Raw genomic sequence first — 20,980 nt, 5'->3', positions numbered from 1 at the left:
CGGGGCTGCCGGCGGGGAGCAGGAGGGGAGCGCCGTGATTGGATGGTCGGGGCACGGCGCGGGGCCTGATTGGCCGGTTCGAAAGGCGGGCGCGGGAGCGGCGTGAGGCGGGCGGGCCCCGCTCCGGGCGGTCGCGGCGCTCTGAGGCCCCGTGGCCGCTGCCGGAGGGACCCGGACACTCATCGGAGCGGACAGACAGCGACAGCCCTGGGCGGCACCCAGCGCCCCTTCGCTCTGCCCGCACAAGCCTCGGTCAGTAAGGGAGCCTGCTAAGGGCGTGACGTGACTTGTTCTGTTCAGCTTGAGGAACGGGAGGCTGAGGGGGGAGCTCATGGCCGTGTGTGCAGTTCTCTCGTGAGGGGAAGTGGAGGGGCAGGTATGGATCTCTGACGACTAGTGAGGTGACAGGATCCCGGGGAATGGCATGGAACTGTGTCAGGGGAAGTTTAGACTGGGTATCAGGAAAAGGTTTTTGACTAGTGACAGGATCCCGGGGAATGGCATGAAGCTGTGTCAGGAGAGGTTTAGACTGGGTATCAAGGAAAGGTTTTTCATCCTGTGCGGGTTTGGGCACTGGAACAGGCTCCCCAGGGCAGTGGTCACAGCACCAAGCCTGACAGAGCTCAAAAAAGCTGTCAGACGACACACTCGGGCACCTGGTGGAGTTCTTGGGGTGTCCTGTACAGGGCTGTTGGACTCTTATCTTGGAGCATTCTTTCCAACTCAGGATATTCTATGATTCAGTGTCTATGTAAGTCATTGCATGTATTTTAACTTGCCGCTGTCTAAATCTGTAGCAGTGCCGCGTTTAGGACTGAGATCAATGTCAGCCAGTTGTGCCGAGGTGCTGCTCTGTGCACCTTGGAAAGGAGCAAATCCCCTGAGCCTGCCTGTGGCTTGCTCTTACCTTCTCTAACGTTTCATCTCTCCAGGTGGTTCCACCATGGATGCAACCGTGTCTGAATTCATCCGGAGAACTGTGCTAAAAATCCCAAGGGATGAAATCAAGGTGATGCTGCAGAAATGGGGATTTCTCTCTGAGGCACAGCTGCAGACTCTGAATTTCCACCAGCTAAAGGACAACATTTCTCAAGAAGTTGTTCAGCTCTGTGAGGTAAATCTTCTCCTTCAAAACATGTCAGTGACGTATGGGATGCATGAGAAGCGTCATGAAAAAAACCCTGAAACTTTAATTAACACAACCTCAAATGGCACTTTGAAGTCTGGAAAATGTAAAGCTGAGCTGATAAAATAACACCATTGATTTTATCTGATCTATAGAAGTATAGAACGGACCTATACTAAGTATGCAAATATATGTTTTGAGTTCTAAGTTAAATATGGTAGATAAAAGCTTGGTATGTTAAACTTTAAAAAATGAGTGTATTTCTAAATTGTCAAATAAAGGCATTGATTGAGATGTCTACTCATTACAAAGTCCTGATTTAAAGCTATTTAGTACAGGTAATGGTAGCACTACTTTATATCTTTTAGGCTTGGAATGTTTTGGGGATTTTTTTTAACTTTCCTTGGCCAGAATTACTTCCATTCAGCATGCTGAAAGCAAAAAAATTACATGATCTAACTCTGATTTTAGTGTGCCAGAAGTCTTTAATATCATAACCCAAATAGATGCAGTTATTACTGATACATCTTGAATTCTGTAGCTTTTGGTAGGATTCCCTTTGAAGTTCATACTCAGAAATTGCTTACCTGGAGTGTAGATCAAACTACAGGAAAAAAACTCTTAAGTTATTCTCATAAGATAGAAAATGCCATATTTTAAAATAGTTTTTTTTTTTTTTTTTTTTTTGTTTCTGAAATACTTGCATGTTTCTTAAAAATCTTTTTGTGCTGTAGAGCATAAATAATCAATAAGCACTATGTTAAAACTCCTGGCAGTGAAATGCTAGTCACTGTTGCATTGTCACAAATACCCATTAACTTTCTTTCTAATTGCTCGTACATCACACTGTAAGGATTGTGTTCCTCTTGCTCTGCACAGGAACATCTAAACCTTGCTGAAATTGTTTTCATTACTGATTTCTCAAAACCTGGGACCAGGTGTGGTGCCTTTGAAGAGAGTGTAGGTGTTGTGGGCTTCAATGAAATGTTCTTTAAACTATCAATGCTGAGATTATTTTTCACTTGATAACCAGTGAGGTCGGGCATTCTGGACCTGCAGTTCACCATCCACTCTTGTTCTTTCCAGGAAAATTCTGCAGGCATAAAGCAAGCAGCAGTTCTAGACATAATTTGTAAGTAAAAAGTGAATTAAAATGCCATTTATTTTTTTCTGAGTAAGTTCATAACTACATAGTGATGACCCTTGTGGGGTGCAGCTGCATTTGGGGTAAGCACATCGCATTTTAGATGAACCTTACTGGATGTGACCTCTTTTACAAAAAGATCAAGATCAACAAAAGTATGTAACTCGTAACTCCAATATCAATTCACAACTTGATTAGATAATAGTTTAAATCTCAAGGTTTTTTCTGACAGTCCATATGTCTTAAATTGGGCAGTTTAGGTAAAATCCTTCCTTAAACCTGAACCCCAGGGATGCACTTTATTAGCTGCTCACCAAATTACAAAAGAACTTTACATCTCTTAATTAAAAAAACTATTTTGCTTTTATGATTGCTATGAATGGTAGTTTAAGAATGTTAATACATTATGTTGCATTATCAGAAGTAATATTTTAAAGTAACCTGTCTATAAAAGTATTGTAAAATTCTTTGCTCCTTTAATACCTGTTTGATAATACATTATGTTACTGAGCAATTCCTATTTTTCTTAGACAACCATATCTACCAAGACAAAAGAATCTGGAGTGTTTACCAGATGAAAAAAACAGGTAAAATTACTTTCCTTGCTGTAATCCCACATTTATCCCACATTTAGCCACAAATGTAGTCTCATCTGGATTTTTGCTTTAAAGAGATTTTTAACATTTTACTGGAGCCTAGTATGGATTTTTCAATGGACATTATCTTTAACATTTTTAGAATACTTTCCATTAACTTCTCAAGCAATTATTACACATTAGTAACTACTAATTAAATATTAATCTTTTCTCTGTATAGCAATAATATGGGTCAGAATTAAAATACAGCTTTTTGTATAAGGCTATGCAACTTCCATTTTTTCTGCTTAATTTTGTTTCAGCAAAACTAAAGACATCTCTGCTTCTTATACACACAAATCTTATTTCTGATTGGGTTTTTTTTTGTCTCATATAACAGGGGAAGAGTTGGAATGTTTTGACATAACAGATTTCAAAAAAAAGTTTAAAAGAAGAATTCGGTCAGCCTTGAAAAATGTAAGAATAAATCCATTCTAAATTTGCTTCATGGTTCTGGTGTCAATATGTTGTTTTCAAAACTGTTCCTTTCAGTTTGAGTCAAGAATTAAATGGAATTATTCATTTGGGTATGATAGGAACTGCATGTGAAATAGGAAAAATGTATTGCATGTCTGTTTTAGCGACTTCACAATTATGCTGGAAGAAAATAAAATGCAAGTTTGTCTTAAAATGTGACTGGCTTGAAGAAAGTCAGCATGTAGGTGGTCCTTTAGCAAATCTTTGCCCAATTTGCAGAAGCCTTTAGTTGCTTTAGCTCACCAACTTCATATGGGCAAGGGAAGAGAAAATGCCTCTGGCTGATCACCTGTGTCACCCACTCCCAACAGGAGAGGGCAACAAATCCAAATCACACTCACAGCCAATCAGCTGCAGTTCACATCACTCTCTTATAATAAAGTTTTACAATATTTGGGGATTTTTTTTGTTGTTATTTTGTTTTTAATCAACCTACTTGAGTCAAGGTAAAAAGAAGTAAACAAGGAGCAAATCAACAAGAATAGAAAAGGGAATGTTCAGACTTCTGATTGTGTATTCTTGAGCAGTGATAAATATTATATTCAGGTCTAAAATCACAAGTTGATCAGTTTAGCTTCTCCAGAAATGGACAAATTGGAATTATTGCCACTAGCCCTCTTTCTAAACAGACAACTTTGTGTAGTTTTCCCAAAAGAAAAGATCAGTGCTTTTGTAATAACCTATTTTAAACCTTCAGAAAAAAATGTATATTGACAGAGAGAAAAGCAATATTAGAGTTTGAAAGGTGATTCTTCTTTTTATCCCAGTTTGTAAGGTTATTGTTTTTCTGTGGAAATTTTATTTAAATACAATCCTTAAAACACTTAGTGGGGTTTTTCCTATTCAAGCAGTGGTACTAAATTATATTTGGGTCTTGTAAACAGAGATGTTTAGAGATAAGAAAATCTTTATAGATACCTAAATGTGTTGGTAAATCAAAACTTTTCTTTTTCTATCAGGTCACCATCACCTTTAAGGAATATGAGGATAATGCAATCTGGATTAGAGTTGCCTGGGGAACACCATATAAAAAACCAAACCAGTACAAACCCAGCTATGTTGTGTACCATTCACAGACTCCCTATGTCTTCATTTCTGCCTCAGTGCTGAAAAGCAACATGCCTCTGCTCTGTCAGGTACAGAATAAAACTGCTCAGACCCACAGTCATGTAGAGCTATAATTTGGTTTACTTTTAAGAGGATTGGTAGAGACACCTCACATAACATAATTTCCTAAACTATGTTTTGTTGGTTTTTTTTCTCCTTAGCTCATGGTAAAAATGGGGCAAAACCCAAATCTTTGGATTGGTGCTTTGGGAATAAATTCAGTTTATTGGGATTTTTACTGCTCCTGAATTTAATTTCTTAACCAAGTCTTGGGCAGTATTCCATTAAATTGTCTCACAGAAGCTGAGGAATGTTAGATCAACACTGTTAACTTCAAGAACTAAGCACATGAGCTTATCAGGGAATGCTGTTCATTACTGTTAGCTTGTGGTGATCAGCTTTGGTACTATTTTTTCCACTATTTAGAAATTTCCTCAAATTTCTGTAGTAGTAATTCAAATATTTTATGATTCTGTTTATTTTTCAGCTGATAAGACTATGGGACTTAGCTTGTTAACATTTTTAAATATTAACCTGAGCTGTATAACAATCTCTGCAACATTTTTTCAGATATGAAAAATCCTAGTTAAAAGGCAGTTGCTTACCTTGAAACAAAAACATCACAATGTCTAGAGATGCTATGTTTTTTACATATTGCAAACACAGTGATGATTAAGACTGATGTTAAAACAATTTCAATTTTTATTTAAAGGCCCTGATTGTTGCTTCCAATTACCATGACATCCGTGAAATGGAGCTTCGAAGTCATTGTTTAAACTCCCTTAAAGATATTGTGTTTAAGAGATATAGCCAGGTGAGCCACTTCACAAGTGAATCCTAAGATAAGTCTTGCTTTTTGTTTCAGGCCTAGTTCTCACCCCCTAGCAAGGGGGAAAATTCACCTTTTCCAAGAGACCATCAAGTTAAAATAATAGTGAACTTCTGAGGTCGACAGCCTTTCATGAAGGTAACATTGCAATGGGGATGTAATTATCTAGTATCCCACATACTCTTTATTATTGTAGTCCTTAATGGCTAAACTCAGACTAAAAATTACATTACCAATTCAGTCCTAAGCTTTTTTAGAATCCTTTCATTGGGCTTCCTAAAGCCATGAGTCGAAGGCTGTTGGAATGGGTGCTTGGTCTGCTCACCCATGTAAAACTTGTAAATAGGGAAATGTTCACAAATATCCTAAGACAGGCTTTTTTTTTTTCAAATTAGATTGGCTTCCAGACTTCTAGTAAAGGTCAAAATTTCCAGAATGAGAAATAAAAGGAAATATATTTAAGTTCTTTTCAGATAGTGGTTCTAAAAGTAAAACTGAACTAAAATCTTTTCTTCCTCTCTCTCTCCATTTAGAATTTCCAAACTTACACTACAAAACCTCTGCAAGGAGGGAATATAGAACCAGAAAATGGTATGTATATTTGAAATGTAAAGGCAGTGTAAATGTCATTCCTGCTGGCTTGTGAGATGGGATTGATAAAAGGAGATGTACATATGCTCCATTCCCATTATTTTATCCATCCCTGGTGCCTTAATACTGGCACTGGGAGAGGTCAATATTTCCCATGACTGGCATTGGACATGGAAACCAAATCCATTCAGTGCCCAGCATCTCACATTAGCTTGTGATTTTCTCTTGGTAAAAACTGAAAATACAAATGGTAGAGACAACTACATTATCCAAAAAAAAAAAAAAATTGGAATGAATTCATTAAAACTATTATTTACAAATTTTCATTGGAATAATCAGATCAGAAAAACAGTATTACAGCAGCTGACAACATTGTCTTTCTGTTTTCTTTTCCCCTGCAGCAGATATAAGGATAGTTCAAGAAAACAGAGGTGAAAAAGAAAGAATCTACAGACTGAACCAGGAAGCTTTTGGTAGTGGTCCCCAACCAAAACTCGAATTTGCACATTACAGGGTAGGAAAAGCAACCAATTTGATTTGGGGTTTTCTAATTTTAATGTAGTGGTAGTTAGATTCAATTTCAAATTTAAGAAATATTGTGGGGGGTTTTAAACTTTAGGGAGCACATTGTAAAATGAGTTAAAAGTCTCTGTAAGAAACACTGAAATTTGATCAGAGTTTTAGATCGTGTTTCAGTCTTTCAGCCTTGTCAACTCAGCATTGGACCTGTTTTTGTAATAAAGGTAGATTTAGACTAGCAGTGTGTCACAGCAGAAGAAATTAGGGTTATTTTAAGTACATGCAAAGCTTATGCTGTGTATGACACCATAACTGACTTCTCAATGACGCACTGGTTTTATTGCATGAACAGATAAATTGAAAATTCTAATGAATACTTAATGTTTTATAGTATTACTGAACAAGCTGCCTCTTGCTTTTAGTAGAAAACTCTGCCACACGGTGGCACTCTCAGATTTTACTACAACATTCCTCCAGCTGGAATCGTGTTATCATTACAAATTGGAAGCAGTCTTATTTAAAAGTTTAAATGTCATATGTAATAACATATAAATAAAATATTTATATTTTATAAGCATATTGCTTATGCTCACTGGTTAAATTTTGTGTTAACAGCTTGAGACGATGTTTAAAAGTGACCCCAAAATGGATGTTTTGGATAAAAAAGAACCATTCAGATGTTTGGTCAAGTTTTCTAGTCCACATCTTTTAGAGTCACTGAAATCCTTGGCACCAGCAGGTAAGTGTTCCAACTGCATAAAATGGAGGGAAATTCCAGAGTTTTAAATACTTTTGTCATCTTACATTCTGCTTGTATTTTGCATAAGGGAGCAACTTCATAGTTTGTTTAGAAAGAGAAACATAGTAGAATAAAAATGTTGCCACTTAAAAACTTATGTCTAAATAGCTTTCAATTCTTAGAATTATTAGTTTGTACATGGATACTCAAGCTGTGGTTTTAGTTTTAGTGGTTTAGTTTTGTGTTTCAGATTTATTAACAATTATGAAAGGTAAATAATGGTTGAGTACAGCTGCAATTATCTCTCTCTTTCTCCCTCCCCAGGTATGGCTGATGCACCACTTTCACCACTCCTTACATGCATACCACATAAAGCTAGGAATTATTTTAAAATTAGAGAGAAAAAAGGTTTATTTCCAGAAAATTTTGTAAGCCCTTAATTTAAAACTGATACACAGAGAAATATGCAACTCATTTATTACAGGTAATAATGTAAAAAATAAGTTATTCTTTCTTAATACCTTCAAGTTTTTTCCAAATTATAGCTCTTCATCAATTATTTTTTCCACAGTTGTCTTTAACAGAAGTTAGCCTTAACTAACAAAAAAGCTAATTGCAAAGACTGCTCTTTAATGTATTTTGAATATTGTTTGTGAAGTTAATAAAGGCACAGTAATAGCTGTAGCTATTCAGTTTGCTATCACAGCTGTAGGTGGCTACAATATTCCAGGTAGCCTTTCATATTTTGGACAGAACACCTGCCCTGTCTGGAACAGGGGAACAGTCCCATGCAAACAGTTGGGGCTCCCTGGTTGCAGCTCAGGTCTGTTTCTATCTAACTAGATAATTTGTGTTCCAAGACTATTTTAGGGCAGGTGGTGAAGGAATTTTTGCAATATAGATGTCAGTAAGAAGCTTCCATCCAGCTTTAGGAGGTATTAATTCAGCTTCCAAAATCTTTCTCACTGAGGGCAACAGCCAGTAACAAACACTTGAAAATCTGCCTGTTGCTATTGATGTCTTATGAAACTTTATGTTGGAAGAATACACTGTAAGAGGCAATATTTTCTTTTGAGGAAGGTACATGTTTTAGAGTATCTCAATTAATATTTGATCCTTCTGACATCCTTGTCCATTGCCACTGTTTTTTTTGCTTGAGGACAAAGATTATGGAATCAGATGGCAACAGTCACTAATGCAAACAGCTTTGCATTGGAGTTCTTTAGTGTTGGTAAACGTTGATAGTTGTATAGATATTTCCTGCTTTGTTTTTTGAGATTGATTTGATGATTCATTTAAAATGTACAAGTTTTTTGTTTTCATTCTGTTATCTGGATTGTTTCATGTCTACTTGGTATATGTAGAATTCCAATATACTTTCAATATCTCAGCATGCAGAAGCAGCTGTATTTCCAGAGGTTGTATGGGTATGTTCTTTAAACTGTAAATAAATGTTTAAATTAAGTTTTCTCATTAAAGTTTGTTTGGCCTGACTTGAAAGCATTATTTATCATATACTGATTTTTGGTTTGGTTTGGTTTTCAGCGCCTCTATAACTCACACATGGAAAGAGATTTGGAACTATGTACTAGTAGTATGGATTTTAGGAATTCCACCTGTGTGATTTAAATGTTGATTTGACAAAATAATTAACATAATGTTATGATTCTGGAAGAATTCCAGGTTTGGTGTGACAGACATTAAGAGCTGGCCCTTAACATGTCTCACCCCATACTTCATGGATTCAGATCCATTAAGATACCAGTATATATTTCACTCTGTGCATCTTGTTCTTCATAATGCTCTCTCCCAAAAAACCTAAATGCCTGAGAGGGCAGTGATTTACCATCAAGGTAAAGTTCCCAAGTGCTCTAGATCACTGTGAGTACCTGGCCTACTGCCTCTTGTTTCTGGGAAAGGCAGTCTCCATCCCCTTTCAACATCCCCTTTTTGGTATCTCTGATTTTCAGAGATGTTTCATTTCTGACTTCTTGTGAGCAGGGATATGCCAGGAACTACGCAGCATTTCCAAGCAAGGAGGTGTGTATTTATTAACTTGTCAGGAAAGATCTGCAACTCTGGGGTTCCTTCTTGCTGAGCAGGTGTCCCATTGAGGAGGTGAGGAGAAGGAAAGGCAGAGGGGGAATATGCAGACCAGTCTTGCCTTCCCCATTTCAGTTGGTCTCTTCCAGCAAGCTGGAAGTTTGGGGTTGGACTAGATGATGTTTAAAGGTCCCTTTCAACCCAAACTATTCTGTGCTTACCCCAAGCAGCAGAACACCTGCAGCTGAGGGCACAGGGGGGGCTGCAGGAGGAATGAACACACATCCTGGGGTATAACTCTTACCTAATAAATGATGCTCATCTTTTCCCTTAACTTGACCAGCTATAGAGGAAAAACCTCTGTATTTTGTTGTGATTCCAATATCAGGAAATCACAGATTGTTCTGAGTTGGAAAGGGACCCACAAGGCTCGTCAAATCCAACTCCTGGCCCTGCACAGGACACCCCAACAATCCCACCCTGTTACTGAGTGGATTCCAGATGCTCCTGGAGCTCTGTCAAGCTGCTGCTGTGGCCACTTCCCAGGGAAGTCTGTTCTAATGCCCGACTACATTCCGGATGAAGAACCTTTTCCTGATTATCCAGCCTCACCCTCCCGCCAGAGCTTAGGCCATTCCCTGTGTCCTGTCACTGATCAGAGAAATCAGTGCCTGCGCCTCCACTTCCCGGTGTAACACGGTAACCGCAGCCCCTGGGCCGTGCAGCGGAGCCGCCTGAGCGGTGTTTGCCGGGCGGGCCCCGTGCGCAGGCCGGCACTGCCCGTTCCCCGGGCTCGTCCCGGTGCTCCCGGTGTGCGCGCTTTGTGCCGCGGGAGCGCGCACAGCTCGCCGCCGCCGGGGGGCGCTGTCGGGCGGGGGCGGGGCCGCGCCACGTGCCTCATGAATATTCAGCGGCCCGGCCGCCGATTGGCCGCCGCCCCCGGAAGCGGAGCGGGGGCCGAGCAGCTGACAGCAACATGGCGGCGGCGGCCGGGCGGCGTGGTGGGGGCTTGGGGCGGCCCCCCGCGCCCGTGAGGGACGCGCCGCCCGCCGGGGAGCTGGTGCGGCCCTCGGTGACAGAGCTGTCCCAAGTGCGGACCAACATCCTGTGCACCGTGCCCGGCTGCGGGAAGGTGCTGCCCAACAGCCCGGCCCTCAACATGCACCTCAGCAAGGCGCACCCGCTCCAGGTACCGCCGTGAGGCCGCGCCGGCCCCGCCGCCCCCGCCCGCTCGGCCCCTCACCGCGGTGGCGGGGCTCTGTCGTTGCGCAGCGCCGTGTTCCGCCCCGGGGCCTGCGCCCGCTCCGGGTCCGGGTCCGGGGGGCGGCCGCGGTGTTGGCTGTGCCGGGGTTTGGTTCGTAGTGAGGCTGAGTGGGGGCGTGATTCCCCACCTTCAGGAGAATTGGGATTCTGCTGAGAGATTCTGAGAGAATTGGGAGTGTTCAGCCCGGAAAAGAGGGTGTTTCGGGGTGACCTAATTGAGGCCTTCTGGTACCTGGAGGGAACTCGCAGGAAGGATGCGGACAAGAGCCTGGAGTGGCAGGACAAGGGGGAATGGGTTCAGATGGAAAGAGAGGAGGCTTAGGTTGGCTGTTGTGAAGTTCTCTAGTGTGAGGGTGGGGACGCCCTGGCACAGGGTGCCAGAGAAGCTGTGGCTGCCCCATCCCTGGAAATGTCAAAGGCCGGGTTGGACAGGGCCTGGAGCAGCCTGGCAGGAGTCCCTGCCCGTGGCAGGGGCGGGGAACAAGATCGTGTTCAAGGTCCGTTTCCAACCCAAACCATTCTGTGATTCCAGATGGGGAATAATGAAGTGTTTCTCGTTGTCTCTTGTTTAAATTTCCCCTTGTGAAAGGCTCCTGCAGGTCCGTGTATAAATACACAAGTATGTGTGTGGACGGGCTGACCAGTTGTGTTGAGGATTCCTCTGAAATTACTTACAGAAAATAACCAATTTTGCACGTTTTTGTAAACATACCACAGGCAGTTAAGAGTTCTTTGGGACTCAGCTTCTGTTGTTTTACTTGCTTATCACCAATCTTTCTGCAGTAAGACTTTAAAGCCCCACTTGTGAGGTGCTGTGCAAACATGCAGCATTTCCTAACCTTATCAGCTGGCAAACCATCTCCATCCCAGCGCCGAGGGCTGTTATGCTGGGGTTTTGTTTATTTTTTTTTTTTTAAAAATGTCTGAGCTAAAAAAACCAGCAAAACAGATGGATGCCATTTTGGAAACAAGCCCTCATTTCCATAATACTCCTGAGCTAAGCATGTGCTGGGGAGGAGGAGAAGCACAGTTCAGCAGGCACACACTGAGAGTGTGCCTTTTTGGAAAGATGTCCTTGCTTTTCCCAAAATCATAATGCCGAGTGTGCAAATTGTATTCCTAGAAAACTTGGAGTGCAGCATTCATAGCTGCGTTCTGAAAGTGCAGCCTCAGTGGGTGAACAATAAACATCCCTGTTGTGTGAAATGGCTACAGAGTCAAGTGTGGGTCACACGTGCTCGTTGGGGAGGAACAAAAGGAAATAGTGTCAAGTGTGCTTGCTGTCTCCTCTCTCTGGGATGTTTTAATTTCAGTTCCTACACGTACTAACAACTTTCCTGTGTGTTGTGTCTTAGATCTCACATGTTCCTGTGGGGGGAGGTACAGCAGGAGTTCAGAGTGTTCTCTCAGGTCAGCAGAGTCGTTCTGGTTGTGAGCTGATGCTCCGAGCGTGGACTGCAGCTGGTGGGTTACATAACCCAGGGTGAGGAAATGCTGCTTTCTCACCCAGCTTGCTGTTAGCCATCCCTGTAGAATTAGAGCTCCATACACCTAATTACTGAATCTTGTGATAGCTTGGCATGAATACTAAAACGTGCATGGATGCAGATTTTCCAAAACTTCTTGACTTATTTCAAGGGCATTGTAATTGAGACCAAAACGTTGCTGAGGCTTAAGGGAGGCTAAATATTTTAATATTGGTATTCCGTTTAAAGAGGTAGCTGATTCCTTAGATAAAATTAATTTAGTAGATTGCATTTATTAGTGTGTAGTTTAAAATGAAGCTAGAAGAGTTCATGTCAAGGAGAGGATTCTGTGGATTCCTGTGATAACACAGAGGCTGTAGTCAGTGTGAACTGGAAAGGGTAGCATACCCTTGGGGTGGTTACTCAAATACTGCAAAACCAGAATAGTTGTTAGCATAAGAATAAATGCACTTTTCTCCATGTCCTGTTTATAAAGAAATGGCTGAGCTTCTGCTGCAAAAGCCCTCATATTTTAAGTAGTTGCCTACAGTCTACTGCAACGTCATTTGAAATGAATCCTTTGGAGTGAGCCTTTCTGGGGCAGGAAAGCAAGATGTCACTAAGATCACCTTGACTAAGTCTGTAGCAAGGACTCCTAATTCCTGTTTTCCAAATTGTTGTCCCAAGCCATGTCAGTATTCCTTACAGTGCAAGGGTCTGCAACTGGGAGAAGTTCATTGGACCAATATCTGCTGATAGTTTTGGATGTTGTAGAAACATGGGATATAAAATGAGATAGGTAACGAAGGGAGGTGTGAGAATGCCTGAAACAGGACTGGCCAGGTGGGCTTTGAGGAGACACAGGATTAACCATTTAGAGCCACGAGGATTTGGGATAGGTCAAAACAAGATTACTGTCCATGTATCATATCTTACATGTGTAGAGTATCTCTCAGCTTGCCACAACTAATGTGTTGTGGTCTCTGCCACTAAAGGCTGTGCTCCAGATGTTAAAAAAGCATCTTAATGGTGTCTATAAAGCTTTTAAATGCTTGGTATTATTCTATACCTTAGTATTTCGGTAGTTTTAAATAACCTGACTGTGGTTTACCTGTTAAGTGGCTGAACATGTTTCCCATATTGCCCTGTCAGTTGTTGGGTTGTGATGTTAAATATAACACACTTAATAACATTTTATTTACAATAAGTAACTCTAATTGCCAGTTACTCAGTGTTTTGGTATCATCTGCAGTGGGAGAGACCAAACAGAGCTTTGACTTAAAGACAGATCTTCTTTTCTCTGAGGACTTTGACGTGTGATGAAAGTGTTCTGGGTAAAATCAGAGTTAAAAAGTGGAGTTAGGGCTGGAACAACTAGATTTCTTTGTGTCATGTTCCTGTTTGGGGCAGTGGCTCTAGGAGGTACAACAATAGTCACAGTGATGATTCAGCAGAGATTGAACAGGCCTGTTTATGAATGGGCTGTCCACAGGGAAAACTGCTGTACATAAAGCTGCTTAGAAGGTTAAAATGTTACATGAAAACTCCCTTTTTAGAGGATTATTCCAGGTTTTCTTGATATGGCAACTGATCATTGTGGTCAAGAGGCTCTAAACATTGTTTGTTTGAGCCTGGTATGTCATTAATAAAAATGAACTTGTGGCAATGTCGACAAGTAGCTGTGTTGAGTGTGTGGAAATATACTGAAATCTTGCTTGAAGGGCTAACATGTTACACACAGTATCTTAGCTTAAGAAGTGATTTGAGGGGGGGAAAAAAAATCATTGAAATACCCCGCTCCCCAGCTTCCCGAGGTGTAAATGAGAGGATTTCAAAAGCAAGGCATGAGTGGCTGAGGGACATTGTTGGGTTGTGAGTAACGCAGGTGGGTAAGAAGTGGGGTGTGGGCAGTGAAGCCCTTTGGGCCCTGGCAGCTGAGCTACAGACTTTGTTTGCTTCACATTGGGAGGACTGTTGTGCTTTGTGCATTCTCTGTGTTTGGTGTAACCTGTGTAAACACGACCAGCTGGAGATCTGCCCAAAGAGGTAGTTAGGGAGTGACTGGTGTGAAATCAGCCTTCCACTACCGACTGTGCTCACTGTCCTTATGCTGAGGAAAATGGAGTGCAGAGTTCAAACAGGGCATGGTCCCATTACCTCCCTGAAAAATCATCTTGAGGATGCCATTGTGGACCACAATAACTGGCTCTGGGGACTATGTTTGGCCTCCAGTTCAGTCTCAGGATGAGAGGAGACTCACAGCTACTCTGAGCATCAGATTTTAAATACATCACTTTTAAATTTTTGCTTAGACAGAGATGCCCGATGCTTCCGCTGAGACCCTTTCAGAGAGGGTATATCTAGAGGTGCATGTCTTGCCTGTGTCCTCAGTAGGAAGGGGTTCTATGTGGTTGAACAATCTGGACAATCCCACCAGTATGTCCTTCTCATATACACTTTCAAGGTGCCCTTTGACCAAGCTGTGTTGCTTTCTTCCATGTACATGTGAGGGTCAGTGGGACAGCTCAGATGGAAAGCCTGGATAGATTGGTCACTTAGTGTTTGGAGGGTCAGAATTAGCAAACCAATTGTTTCATAGACTTAAGTGAGATTTGATTTATGATCTGAATTAAGTGGCAGAGCATACTTGGCATTTTTCATTCTATTACAAGTAAACTCTAAATAATGCTAACAGAATTCCAGCATCATGGAAGTGTGTCTCAGTGACTAATCTTAATGGAGCTTCACATACTGTGCTACTAACGATTAAAACCACATTGAATCACCAGTCTAGAGGAGTATCTGTATGGATTTTTTTTTTTCTCAAATAACAGGAAACATGGGACAGGGAGTGTCTTGGTAAAAGTAAATAGTACAGTACCACTACTCCATAGAGCTTGTTGTAATTGCACCTGGTAATTTTGATGGGATATTTGCAAAGTGGCATCCATACAGGGAAAAAACTCCATTTGAATTTTCAAATCACATATCAAAGTGCATCCAACTCATTGAAATGTGTAAACTCAGTAAGCCATAGTCGATGTGTATTCTGAATATTGTCTTGAATATGCAAACCTGTAGAATTGTCAACTTCTCAACTGGTTCTTTTTCAGGATGGAAAACTTAATGCACCAATAAGGAAGGGTTTGAAAACTTCACAGAAATTCTACTGCTGTCCTATTGAAGGCTGCCCTAGAGGACCAAACAGACCATTTTCCCAATTTTCTCTTGTAAAACAGGTATTCCTGTTTCCTGATGTATTTTCACACTGATTTAGTCCTGTCTCTGCTCCAGAGAGGGTGCACTTTTGCATACAGATATGAGCATCTCTCAGCATGCAGGCAGAAGTTAGAGAACTGTATGCAGCAGCTCCAAGTGCATGTGATTCATGAATTTGCATGTTTGCATGTTGATATTAGAGGACTTGAACCTTTTGATCAGACAGATACCAATATGTTCTTCTAAACGAGATCAGAGCCCCTCTCCACAAGTTAAATAAATGGAGAAAGATTAAAGAAGAGGAAAAAATCACCGTGGCAACTAATGAAGGTTGAAACTGTGGCTGATGCTTTTAACTGCTTTTTCAAGTGGTCAAGAATTAAGAGCCTTTCTCTGCTTTAATATCAAAATGCATTTGTTTACTAGTTAACCTGGTTAAAAAAAAAAAAAACATGTAAGACTTGTTTTTGCATTAGTGAGCAAAAAGAGCACTGTGCTGTAGTTGGTTACCTTGCTGAGCTGGGGACCCCGTAGGAGCTGAGTGGCTGCCACTTGGTGCCACAAATGAAAAGGAGAAATTCTGGTGTTTGCTCTGGTGTTGACCTGTATGACTTGAGATTATTTGCTTGGTTGTAGGTCTTTAGGAGTGTGGACGTGTTGCAGCACAGACTTACTGTGCCCTTTTGGCAAGGTTGATCTATAGATTTATTGATGTTCATGGGAAACCTTCAAAGGCATTAGAATAGATAAATGTTTATCTGTGGTTTTAAGATGCATATAGCATCAGCAGATTTGCAAACTTTAGATTCTCTCTATTGACTTCTTTAAACTTATTTGTAGTAACACTTTAAAAAAATAATTAATGCTACACTTCAGTGCTACTTAGCAACTAAAATATTGCAGATATTTTCTCCCCTAACCATGAATTTCTTTTTTTAATCTTCACTGAAAGCTAATGTTTACTTTCCCTTGTGTATTCTAGCACTTTATGAAAATGCATGCTGAAAAGAAGCACAAATGTGATAAATGTAGTAACTCCTATGGCACAGAATGGTATTTGAAACGACATATAGAGGTCTGTGGCAAGACTTTCCAGTGTACTTGTGGGTGCCCTTATGCCAGCAGAACAGCATTACTGTCTCACATTTACAGAACTGGCCATGAAATTCCTGCAGAACACAGGTAAAAGTGAAGCAGTGATACATTTATCACCACGTCCTGTGTGTCTCATGTGCTGCCTTTTTTGTCTCCTTTCTGTTGATTAAATAGGAAGTAGGATCATGTTGTTTTAGCTGCAAAGCAGTTTGCAGTTTCTTTGTTGCTTTTAGGAGTTTTTGTTTTGTTGAAGTCAGTTGTGATCATCTAATCAGGAAGATCTGGTTTCCCTACATAGAAAACAAAAAGTACTGATGACACTGCAGTGCTTGGCATAAATGGTGGTGGTTCTTGTTGCATCTGCTTTTACAGTTCAGTGAGAGTAGAGATGATTTGGGAATGTTTATAGCTGGTAACTGAGGTGTAGAATGCAGTTCAGGTTATTTTCTTGTACAGTCTAGTCATTGTTGCAATAGCGGGTGGATTTATTTTTTACCACTTATCTCTACATGTTTAGATTTATAGTTTTAATATGTACATGTATTTCATAAAAGGCAATCTACTTTCTGAGGCCTAACTTGTCTTTGAGGTTCAGCTGCAGCAAAATTTAAGTTTTGTGTGAAGAATTGCTAAATTTTATCTTCCATTTCCATGAGAGACCATTACCTGTACACATGTTTTAAGAGCTCAGTCCCTTCAATGCTCAGTCTGAGTCCGTGTCAAAATAACACATTAAAAGTCTTCAAGTCAGAGTGCTTAATGTACAGGGGGGAAGAAACCATCTAAACTTGCACATCCCTTTGGAAATAGGTCTCCATAAGGGGTAATGTTTATTCTTTTTTAAAATGAGAGAGCAAGGAATGACATTTAACAAAATTGAACTTCATGGAGTCTTTTTATGTTTTAATTGTCTTCTCATATCCAACCTCATCTGTGACTTCAGTTTGTATTTTCAATGCAGTGACTCAAAAGAATGGAAGGCAGATGTTCTGTGTTTGAATGAAGTGTAAATTGTTGATCTCATGTTCACAGGGATCCTCCTAGTAAGAAAAGGAAAATGGAAACCTCCCTACATAATCAGCAGTTGGCAGAGAAAGCAAACGAAGCGTTCAGCAATACACACAGTACTGCTCCTGGCACTCAGGAACTGGAGTCCTCTGAAGTGAAAGTAGCAGCCTCTCTTGAAGGCTCCTGCAGTTCTAACTTCACGAACCAAATGCAGCCAAAATGTGCACCAAAGATGCTTTTACCCAAGCCCAAGGTGGCTTTGGTTAAACTCCCAGTGATGCAGGTTGCTCACTTGCCTGTGTATGTATCTGCAACAGACTCTTCTGTCAAACCTGCTGTAGTGGCTGTTGATAATCAAGGCTCAGTTGTAAGTACTGTTCATTTATTGCCTCAATCTATAGGAATTCTGATTCCAGCCCTGGAGGCAGAAACACTTGTATTTAAGGACAGTATGCCTGTTTCAAAAGTGACAACTTCTGGTGATCGTGAACCAGTAAGTACTGGTGTGCAAGTTGAATTGGACAAGGTTACATCAAATAACACAGGGCAAGAGCTGGGGAATGTTTGTCACAAGAACAAAATTTCTTCAATAAATATACAGACTGACTTATCTTATATCTCACAGAGCTTTGTACCAGCTGCAGCCTGGACTGCCAATTCTTCTGTGTCCTCTTGTTCTCAGACAGATCTGTCATTCAGTTCCCAGGTTTCATTACCCATCAGTGTACAGACACAGACACTGCTGCCTGCTTCCAAGCTGACTTCATCCATAGCTGCTCAGACTGATGCTTTCAGTCAGGGCTGTTTTCCAACGTGTGGCATTTCCAGAGAGACTCAAACCAGTAGGACACAGGACTGTATTGATGGAAGAGTACAGATGGACCAGGCTGTAATGTGCAGTGACATTTTTGACAATGTTCCTTCATCATATAATGTTTCTACTCACATTGAACTTCCAGAAAACAATTTAATGCCTGCAAATATAGATCAAACCTTGCTGCAAAGAAGTAGTTGCAAGAGCCTGACTCAGGATACGGTTAAGTCTGAATCACTTATCAGCTTCAATACACAGACTAATATACTTCCACCTCAAAATACAACAGATAATCAAACCCAGACAATGGACCTGCTAAGTGATCTGGAAAACATCTTTTCAGGAAACATGTCTGGCCAGACACTGGATAATCGTGGCCTTTTGTCTGAGACAAGTTCTAATGCTGACACACATCTTCCATCTGGTCCATCACAGAGCACAGGGATAGATTTTGATATTGAAGAGTTCTTTTCAGCATCCAACATCCAAACTCAGACTGAAGAGAGTGAGCTTGGTACCCTGAACTCTGAGCCAGTTTTGGAGTCACTGGACATTGAAACTCAGACTGATTTCTTATTTTCGGATAGTGCCACTCAATCGTATAACTGCCGAGGCAATTCTAACTTCTTAGGTTTGGAGATGTTTGATACACAGACGCAGACAGACTTGAATTTCTTTTTGGACAGCACTACCCATCTGCCTTTAGGAAGTATTCTGAAACAGTCCAGTTTCTCGATGAGCACTGACTCATCTGATACAGAAACCCAGACAGAAGTATACATGGCTACTAAAAATACACCTACTCAGAATATTGAAAGCAAAGTCCAGCTCAGCAGTGCTGAGACACAGACTATGGATAGCTGCTTTGAGAATCTGGGGAGTTTATTCCTTACCAGCAATGAAACACAGACAGCAATGGATGACTTCCTTCTGGCTGACTTGGCCTGGAATACAATGGAGTCCCAGTTCAGTTCGGTAGAAACACAGACCTGTGAAGAGCTGTGCTCCTTGTTCCAGAGCTCTGACAAGCCCAGCCACTGAGTGCTACGTAATATAACTGTTTCCTGTGGTTTGAATTTAACTTATTGGGGTGGGAGAGATGGCTTTACCAAGTAATCCACTTAGCATTATTGAATGTACTTGTCATGAGCAGTTGACCTAAGAGACTTTTCATGCTGAAGGTACTCTATTGAATATGTAACTTTACATAAACTATATGTGTATAAATAGAGGGGAAAGGGGGGGCTGTAACATGTTAATGTACATTTGAACCTTAAAAAAATATGTGGTGCCTATGGTTTTTTTCCTCAGACTTCTTTAGGAAGCTGTTACTGCTTTCATCTAAGTGGAAGAACTTTTAAAGTTGTTCTCTATATCTCTCTCTCTCTCTCTCTATTCCTGGCTTACATGCAGGGTTCCAATGTGCTGGACCAAAACCCTGACCTGTTCAATTGAGATGCCTCCCTGAACTTACGGGGGAGGATTCTATTAGTGTAAGCTACTTCTGTTTACTTTTTTTAGTAGCTTGTATTTTAAATCCGGCATGAACATAATCAGCCGTATTGTCTTCTTTTATTTATGCCTTCACAGCTCTTTCTCCTGCATAAGCTGACATTTTCCAAACACCTGTCCAACACACTAGACACATAGAGATTCTTGAATTGTTGAAAATATTTATTATTAAAAATGTGTGTAGAAAGCAGTATTTTTTTTTTATTTCCCTGAGTGGCACTGATGCTCTTTGAAGGGTAGGAAAAGAACTTGGAATTAGTAATTGTAGGGAAAATTAGTATGTCGTCCTTTTAGTTAGTGTAATAAATGGGACTAACATTTTAGAGTCTTCAGAAGGGATTTGCTTAAATTATTTCTGTCTGTAAGATGCAAATGTTACAATGTGTGTGCCTCAGAGACTGGAATCATTTGGTTTTGCTGAAATTCTCCTAGCTTTATTGAGATACAAGTTGAGACATGTTACAGTGGTTTACTACCTTAAGAGAAATCTTTAAAAATGGGCAATTAAATTCCTTGAAACACTCACCTTGACTCCTGTTTTTGGACTTCCTGCTTCCAAAAACAATTGGAATCCATACAGCACAGCTGGGGAGATCAGTTCACAGAAGCCCTTCCAGAACAGCTCTGTCTTGCTTTTGCACATTGATCTGCAGCCCTCAGTTCCTGCAGCTTTCACAATATCCCTGAGTATAGTCAAATTCACACAAACTGATTTTTTAGAGAAGAAGCATGTGAGCTCTTGGCACCTTTTTTTTTTTTTTTTTTTTAATGTTTAAGTTATCCCTCATGCCACTGTTTGTGGTATTTTTCATTTACATTAAGCCAATTGTGAATGTATGTTGGAATTTGGCCTTAAGTAATTTTTATCTCTTACTATAATATCTGTGAAATGTAGGCCTCTGGTTTTGTACTGACAGGTTTTAGTTTCTGTAACCTTAAAGGAAAAGAGAAAACTCTTTGTGTCAAATTCCTGGGCCTGTAACAGACTTTACTCCTCCATTGTTAGAGGGGTATTGGCTGCATGTTTACTGTGCAGCCCAGCAGCAAATGTATGTCCAAGCCTTAGATTTTGAGGACTCCCTATGCTTTGTGCTGCATATTCTCAATTCAGAGGTGTGGGAGTTAAGTTACTCATCCATTGCAGCCAGCTTGTTTTTGTTGCAGATGAGCAATACCCTCATTTTTTACTTTTCTTTCCTTTATCTTTTCCTAATACTCTTTATATTGCCATGTCGAGTGTCTTTACCTTTACTGAAATAATCTCTGTAGATTAATCCTGAAACTCACATTTTCCTTCTGAAATCTCATCTGTGTTGCCTGTTCAATTTTTCAACATTTCTAGTTAGGATTTCAGACACTTCCAGTCTGGCTGAAGAAACTGCTGGACAGAATA

The 20,980-nt window shown here is 40.7% G+C and overlaps 2 protein-coding genes across 2 annotated transcripts; both read left to right on the top strand.

Annotated features, from left to right (window-relative positions):
- The first annotated feature begins 178 nt into the window (after positions 1-178).
- Positions 179-8,035, top strand: CENPN (centromere protein N). The gene is made up of 11 exons (XM_083870460.1): positions 179-252; positions 933-1,114; positions 2,213-2,258; positions 2,801-2,857; positions 3,246-3,322; positions 4,342-4,518; positions 5,202-5,303; positions 5,852-5,909; positions 6,311-6,423; positions 7,044-7,167; positions 7,492-8,035. Exons 2-11 carry the CDS (start codon positions 944-946, stop codon positions 7,605-7,607), a joined length of 1,041 nt encoding a protein of 346 aa, XP_083726586.1. The 5' UTR covers positions 179-252; positions 933-943; the 3' UTR covers positions 7,608-8,035.
- Positions 8,036-10,284: 2,249 nt separating this feature from the next.
- ATMIN (ATM interactor) lies at positions 10,285-20,112 on the top strand. The gene is made up of 4 exons (XM_083869920.1): positions 10,285-10,399; positions 15,053-15,178; positions 16,141-16,340; positions 17,286-20,112. Exons 1-4 carry the CDS (start codon positions 10,370-10,372, stop codon positions 19,114-19,116), a joined length of 2,187 nt encoding a protein of 728 aa, XP_083726046.1. The 5' UTR covers positions 10,285-10,369; the 3' UTR covers positions 19,117-20,112.
- The last annotated feature ends 868 nt before the right edge of the window (positions 20,113-20,980 follow it).

This window comes from Zosterops lateralis, assembly GCF_965231275.1.
Source record: "Zosterops lateralis genome assembly, chromosome: 12".
Lineage (NCBI taxonomy): Eukaryota > Metazoa > Chordata > Aves > Passeriformes > Zosteropidae > Zosterops > Zosterops lateralis.
This window is presented reverse-complemented; position numbering and strand designations above follow the sequence as displayed.